A 7,462-nucleotide genomic window follows, 5' to 3' on the forward strand; every position below is an offset into this window, starting at 1 on the left:
TACATACGAAATTTCCATATATTAAAGCTTAGGGATAAAGGTACTCAAATACATGTTTATGCAAAGAACATGAAATAATTTTAAGGTTTCATGTAGTTTCATAAGAAATATTCTCGTACAATTGTAAAGATTATATAGATAGCAAGAAAATCTGTAATTATTTACAGGTAAACACATTTATAAATCTGAAAATTATAATCAAGTATAATAAGTCAATGGAATTAATTTCTTACATTTTATATGCACTCTGGTAATAATTTACAAAAAGAAAGACAAAAAATTGTCATTCCTATAAAATCATTCTTCCATGTGATTATGATTGTTGGTAGTATAACAGTTTGCAATTTGAGTCTCAAGCTTTCAGTCTCGGTTATCACTAAATTCTGGATTTAATAATCGCTGGAGATTTTTTTACAAACAGCCTTATCAGTGCTTAAAACATTAACTGGCTTTTAACCCCAAACAATATCGAATATCGTCTCAATCACAAAATCCAAACTTTAGCTTTATACAGTCCTCAATTATTGACCGTTTGCGTTAATTGAGGCCGATAATAAACCAAGTTAAAAACTATTATGTTACATAAGTTATCACATAATTTATTTTTATTTATTCTGTTGGTGGAGGTGAAAATTTTTGTAACCTACGTCTGCGCAGCATTTCTTGTTCGCTTGAAGATTCAGTCCTAGATAAGTCTACTGTATCATTACATGCTGACGTGTCTTCCTTCGATATACTTGGAGTAGGAGTGTTTTCCTTTGACGTACTCGGAGTCGGAGTAGTGTTTCCTACTTTAACTTGAGAACTATCGCTATTAATTTCATTATTTGTGTTTGCTGTACCGCTTGGACCTGGCATCGTGGATGTATCTGAGGTGCTATCGGTATTGCTTGTAGAATTATTATTCACAGGAATGCTGCAATTTTAAGTCATAGGTGTTTTATGTAATAAATAATAGAATATATATATATATATATATATAATTTTTATACCTCTGCTTCGCTCGATGACTATCAGGAATCACGATAGAACATCTCGAACCTAATTGGAAACATTTCTTATTTCGATTCTCCTGAGTCTTTAAGGATAAAAAGTGTCGTACGCAACGGCGGACAAAAACACTGGAAAATATTCGCTAGCATCACTCAATTTTTGACCTTTTTGCGAGAAAACGCACTACTATTCGGTGAATGCTGCGAATTAAGAAGACGTCGTTATAAATTGTGAACACTTGTTACCATTACCACATGATTTGAATGCACATTTACAAGAATGTGGACGCGCCGTGACTACTTTGGAGACGATGTCCTTAACCTAGGCCAACGTCTAAGGACATCATCACCAAGAAACCGACGATGGCGGCCCAGCTGGCGAGTTTGCCGTTTCCGCTGTAAACAGAAAGCGCGCGTGGCACACGCATTAAGATTCAGAAGAAATTCGCATATAAAATCGCAAAAAAACTGATTTAAAATTTAAGATGCTCCATTTGATTCATAACAACTTATATATATATATATATATATATATATAATAACGTTAAATTTATCAGTTTGTCTTCGTTATTCGTTTCCACAATCTTATCTGCATAATTTTGTCTCCCAAAAAACTCCAACAAGGACAGAATGATCGCGCGTGTGTCAAGTTCTTTCAAAATCCATATATCATATCGCGATTTGGTGACGGCGTGATACATGAACGGTAAAGAAGCGGGAAGGAATTTTAATTAGTGCAACCGTTAATGCATGGATCGAATGTAAAAATCAAGAGAGAGAGAGAGAGAGAGAGAGAGAGAGAGAGAGAGACAGAGAGTGATGAAGAAAGACGTGATGGACCAAAGTGGAGGACGAGGGGGTAACAAGGGTGCGGAGAATTAAAAAGGCGGCACTGGCGCCGTCGCCCACCTATCGTCATCGTCTTCTCTGCTCTTACGGCTCCGTGGCAACGACCTGGGAGAAAGAGAGCCCCAGGATGGCGAGAAATAAAAGGGTTTTCGCGGCAAGTAAGTAGGGATTAAGCACATACAAAGCACACACTCGCCGTGCCGCGCCGCGCGTATATACCCCGGTATTGCACGTCACGGCTTGTTGATTTCGTAAATTATACACGGCCATCAATTTTAACGGCCGGCGAAACGCGTCGTTGTATTTCGGTGGGCGTTCTACCACATCAATCATATCCGCGCGGTAAATACCTCCTTTCGGTGTGCGTCAGAAAATTTGTATTTTTATTGGCCATTATCGTGTCTCATCGCAATGGTAGCCGGGATAACAATGTCGCTCCCCCCCTTCCCCGTCGTTATCTTCGTCGTCGTCGTCGTCGCTTGTTCGGCGAAACTGGGGCGCCGAGTCAAGTCATGTCGCGATCCGCTAAACAAACGCATCCGCTAAGAACCGATCCTCGATCCGATTTATCCTTTAGTCAATATGACGTGATACTGACAGTACGTTGTACTCCTCGCGATAAAATTTAATATTCTCCCGGTACTTCCTCATTCCTTAGAACTTTGAAACTATTCAACATTTCAAACATCATATCGTGTGTTATTGAATACTTCGTGTATTAAATCGAGATTTCTAGGTTTGATACACAAATCTAAATATGTAATAAATGATTTTATATATGTAAGATTTAGTTTTAACATTGTTAAATAACACACATTATTCTGCATACAAAAATAGATACATTTAAATGTGTATAATAATTGTTTTTATATGGAAAACTAACAATAACATCGAATTCAATTGGATGCACTCAGTACGCACTGATGCACATTAAATCCATCGTACACAAATTGATGTAAGGATATGTGTTCATTATAAATATAGAAATCGAAATTAAAATACTCAATATCACTTCATTATGCTGTAGGTAAAAATATTTTAGAGTATTTTATAATTCGAAATGTTTGCATTTCATTTTTACACTCAGATTAAATTAGTGTACAATGGCTTTAATATGCATCAATATGCGCTATGTGTCCAATGGTTATAAACCACATATACATATATGAAGATATTTACATATTATACTTGGAATATTCTTTCTTTTCGATCTTGTTAGTATAGTCATAATCAGCTCTATAAAGCTAAGACTAAATCAGCAGAATCAAATCGGACCTATCGGAATTTTTAGTACTAATTTTATACTAAATTGTACATCATTAATGGTAATTTTGTACTGTGTGTCATTTTGAAAAAAATCGTAGTAATATTAAATTAGAGAGAAGATGGCAGGACCAATTTAAAATACAAGAAGAAAAGAAAAATAATATCAGAAATCAATAGGATTGAATTTGTATAATACTATTTTGTACTACCAAAAACAATTCTCTATATTATATGTTATTTCCAAGAAAACAATAGCGCTACTAATTTAATATTTAAGCTGACAGGCCCATAATAAAGTCATTTTGAGGAGAAAACATGTAAAATATTAACTTATTCTCTCTCTCTCTCTTTCAATGGTGCAAATCAATACCAATTCAACTGTGTTAATTTTTGCCCTTGTGTTGTTTTTTTATGATCCTGTCAGTTTAAATATTAAATTAGCATTTTCTTGGAAATAATACATAATATAGAATTGTTTTTGGTATAGTACAAAATAGTACAAATTCAATCCTATTGATTTCTGATATTAGTTTTCTTTTTTTCTTTTATTTTAAATTAGTTATCTTAAATATCAATCTATCATCTTAAATATTATCCTAACATCACCACGATTTTTTTTTAAATGACATACGGTACAAAATTATCACTAATGGACTACAATTTAATATAAAATGAGTACTAAAAATTCTGATAGGTTTAATTCTGCTTATTTGATTCTGCTTGTTTTATAGAGTTGTCATAATCAAAACTGCACAGTTGCAGAAGGAAACATTGGCCAATTTGACATCCAAGTGCGAATAGGTAAGTGAAAGTTTCAAGATAGAGTAATAAATTTAAATATTCCTACGTTGCTCGGCTGTATCGAACATGTAACACGGGTATCATCGGCGAAGCAAGCGTTCCTTTTCGCCGAGCAGAGGAAAATGCAAATTGCACGAGGGGCGATCGTTCCGAATTGAGCCGAGCCACGTCGATTTTTGCCGGTGTTCCTCGTTGAAAGTACCGTAGGTACTTAGTAAGTCGCGAAGGAATTCGAAGGAATCTTATATATTCCGATTGTCCTCTTTTCTTGGACTTAAATTAATGTTGTATTTGTGACCCAATTTTTGGTCATATAAGCGCAAGTAATTTTTTCCTCTATCTCACTAATTCTAGTTTCAATTAAGTTAATTCTTAAAAAGCTTTTTTTAATCGAGATTAGTCTACGAAAGTCGTTAATGTAAGTTGCCCAACCCATAATTTTTTACACGTCGTTTAAATGAAGCAAGTGTGGACTTAGCAAGTATAATTCTCATGGCTCGATAGTAACACAAATATTGCAGGTTGCAGGACACTTACAGCACTTAGGTGTATTCATAGCCATTTCTTAGGAATAACAATTTGCTAATAATACGCGTATTAACATTATATCTACACGAAAATATAAATAAGAAAACTTCTCTTCTAAAAGCTTGATCATACTTCTCGGATGTAATTATTAGAATTTCAAAAATATATCTACTGTGTACATTATACGGAAAGAACAATTTTACTGAAATATCTAAAAGTATAGCTATTATGTTGATCAGAAAACCTCGTTTATTTAAGCTTAAAATTGTATATACAATATTTTCGAACCATGTCTACATGTTTTTAAAATATGGCAATAGTAATTTTTGCATTTGATAAAGCAAAGTCTAATATATTTAATTATCTTGATGTTCCAACAAAATTTATTTTCTGTATCTTACAGCTAAATTTTTAGATACACTTCGACAAAATCATTCTCTTCATGTAAAAAAAAACGAAGTTAGACCACGCATACCTATACAAATGCAATTCGAGATCGATTGATTCTTTTCGAAAAAGAATCACTTGACTCTTCTTTCATGGAAGTCGAGCAACGGTTTCCACGAAGTAGAAGAAGAAAGACGGGAGAGAGCGAGCGATCTGTTTTCACTTTTGTGTTTTCCGGCCACCCGGAGGGTTCCCGAGGGAGCGAGTTGAAGCCGACTGTCTCAGGGGATCCTTGACGAGAGAATCACGACGAGAAAAGAAGAGAGAGAGAGAGAGAGAGAGAGAGAGAGAGAGAGAGAGAGAGAAAGAACGCGTGTACCGTGCGCTCGCGCTCGAGTATCCGGGCGGTTAGATCGCACGCGAAATACAAAAGGAGCCAATTATAATGACAATGCACTTCTTCAGCTAGGCCGCCGCCAGGCCTGGGAAAGAAATTCGCCACGTCCGTTTTGCCAGCGGCGCGCTAACTACGGCACTGCCGTCACGCGCCATTGTACCGTAATCGCTCTCGAATACGGACATCGTAGATACTTGGATATACGTTTGTGCGTGCGAGTATGTACAGGTACATATATGCGTGTCCGCTTGACACGGAGTAGAAATTCATAGGACATACGCGACACGAATTTTTTCTTCTCTATATTTATGCGCTTCGGTGCTCTGTACGGTCGAAATGGATTCCAGACGTTTCGCGCGGTCGCCGGAATGATCTCGCTGAATTCTAGCGATTTCGAATGAAGAATATTCAAGTAAAGGATATACATGAGTTACAGTATATACGAGTTCACGTTAGATTGTAAGAATCACAATTAACCGATCGCAAAACTGATAATCTATCACATGATACATAAAATTAAATAAACGGATGATATTAAATAAAATGAATAAAAGGAATTATTTTTAGTTAACTTGACATAAACTTTATAAATCTAACAAGTTATAAAAGAAATATAGAAAAGATAAATATAAATATAAAGTTTTTACGAACTGCTGCAGTGAGCAATTTAAATTTTGATTGCGTAAATTTTGATTGATTGTACATATTGTCTTCTTAATTTCTATCTACAAATTAATCAGTATTATTTATTTTATATAGTGTAGATAATATTTCTAAGAAAGCAAAGAGCGACAATAAATGAAACTGTACAATTGTGAACGAAAAAATTACGCTTATATTCATTGTCAAAGAGAAGGACGATTGGATTGGAGGATCGCGCGTTGTCAAAAGATTGCCATCGAACGGCTATTCGCGCATCCGCGCCTGAGGATGAGAGAATAAATCCCGAAATAAAGGACCATTGTGTTGGTGGGAAAAGCGCCTTCCGTCCTTCTGACTCCAAGACTAGGCCTGGATTTCTAATTCATCGTGAATAGGCAGAGGGTGAAACGTGAGACGGAAACGGGTGCAAGTGCACTGTGGACTGGTGCCTCTGGTACAAACGGTGTTTAAAAAATACGAAGAGAAAGAGTGAAAACGAGAGCGAGCGAGCGAGCGAGCGAGAGAGAGAGAGAGAGAGAGAGAGAGAGAGAGAGAAAGAGAGAGAGGAGAGGAGAGGAGAGGAGAGGAGAGAAGGGAGAGAAGAAAGAACGACGAGAAGCCGGAACCAGTTAAGAGAACGAGTTGCGCCCAACTCCCTTTGCGCGAACCGGCTTCACCCTTCTGCATTCAACACCACCTTCTACACTTTTTCAATAACACGTACATTTTCCAATACGCAACCATAAAGTTCCTTATCGGAAATGTAGTTGTAGTCGATATCGGTAACGCTCAACAGGTTTATTATCTACGATTTTTGCCGAATAGCTTCAAGGCTCGAATAAACTTGAGATCACGTCATTTGTACATTTTCGAGAAAGACTCCTATCGCGTTGCAGCGATCTCGAGAGCGAGTTAAGCGTCCGTTATTTGGAACATTGTAAAAAAGCGTAAATAGGAGTCGTTTTGCAGTTTCAAATTTTTCCGGACAAGTGGATTATACGGTACATACCTTTGATGCGCTTCCGGGATAATGTCGTCGATCACAACGTAGATCATCGCACCGGCCGCGAAAGCAAGTGCATAAGGTAGCGCAGGTGCAGCGAGCGTCACTCCGGCTGCGCCGAGGACACCGGCAATAGGCTCCACCATCCCCGAGAGCTGGCCATACCAGAAGCTCTTCAGCGTGCTAATCCCGGCGGCTTGAAGAGGCAAGGCCACCGCTAATCCTTCAGGAAAGTTTTGTATCCCAATCCCGATCGCGAGATTTCTGTACAAAACAGAATTCAAAGTTTCGTTATTTAATTTGCGTGTATACTTAATTAATTATGCACTGTGAACCAAAACTGTACGTAAATATAATAAAATATTCATTGAATTATGAAAAAATAATGAAAATTGATCCAATGAATTCTCATAATGATTTATATAAAACTATTATTATTAGAATTCATTGCAAGAATGAATATATTAGTTATATAACTGAATCCAATTATTGTATCAATGAATTAACTACATTAAATGGATATTAAGCGGACATTGATTAACGATTCATTGAATCAAAAATGACTAAAATTTTTTTTAGTGTGAACTAGTATATATA

At 36.5% G+C, this 7,462-nt stretch overlaps 1 protein-coding gene across 1 annotated transcript; it reads right to left on the reverse strand.

Moving 5' to 3' along the window:
• Positions 1–1,006: 1,006 nt before the first annotated feature.
• Positions 1,007–7,104, reverse strand: LOC108692205 (zinc transporter ZIP11-like). Its single transcript, XM_018200372.1, has 2 exons — positions 6,872–7,104; positions 1,007–1,388 (listed from the first exon to the last, which is right to left on the reverse strand). The coding sequence occupies exons 1-2, from the start codon at positions 7,009–7,011 to the stop codon at positions 1,310–1,312; spliced, it is 219 nt and encodes a 72-aa protein (XP_018055861.1). The 5' UTR covers positions 7,012–7,104; the 3' UTR covers positions 1,007–1,309.
• Between the last annotated feature and the right edge of the window lie 358 nt (positions 7,105–7,462).

Source organism: Atta colombica, unplaced genomic scaffold (genome assembly GCF_001594045.1).
Source record: "Atta colombica isolate Treedump-2 unplaced genomic scaffold, Acol1.0 scaffold107, whole genome shotgun sequence".
In the NCBI taxonomy this organism is placed as follows: domain Eukaryota; kingdom Metazoa; phylum Arthropoda; class Insecta; order Hymenoptera; family Formicidae; genus Atta; species Atta colombica.

What these genes read in the sequence shown, in the direction of transcription:
- LOC108692205 (XM_018200372.1), bottom strand. Translation starts at nt 7,011, where the DNA reads ATGGTGGAGCCTATTGCCGGTGTCCTCGGCGCAGCCGGAGTGACGCTC. An exon ending in ATCCCGGAAGCGCATCAAAG is followed by an intron (nt 1,389 to 6,871) that starts GTATGTACCGTA and finishes TTCTGTTTACAG; the next exon opens with CGGAAACGGCAAACTCGCCA.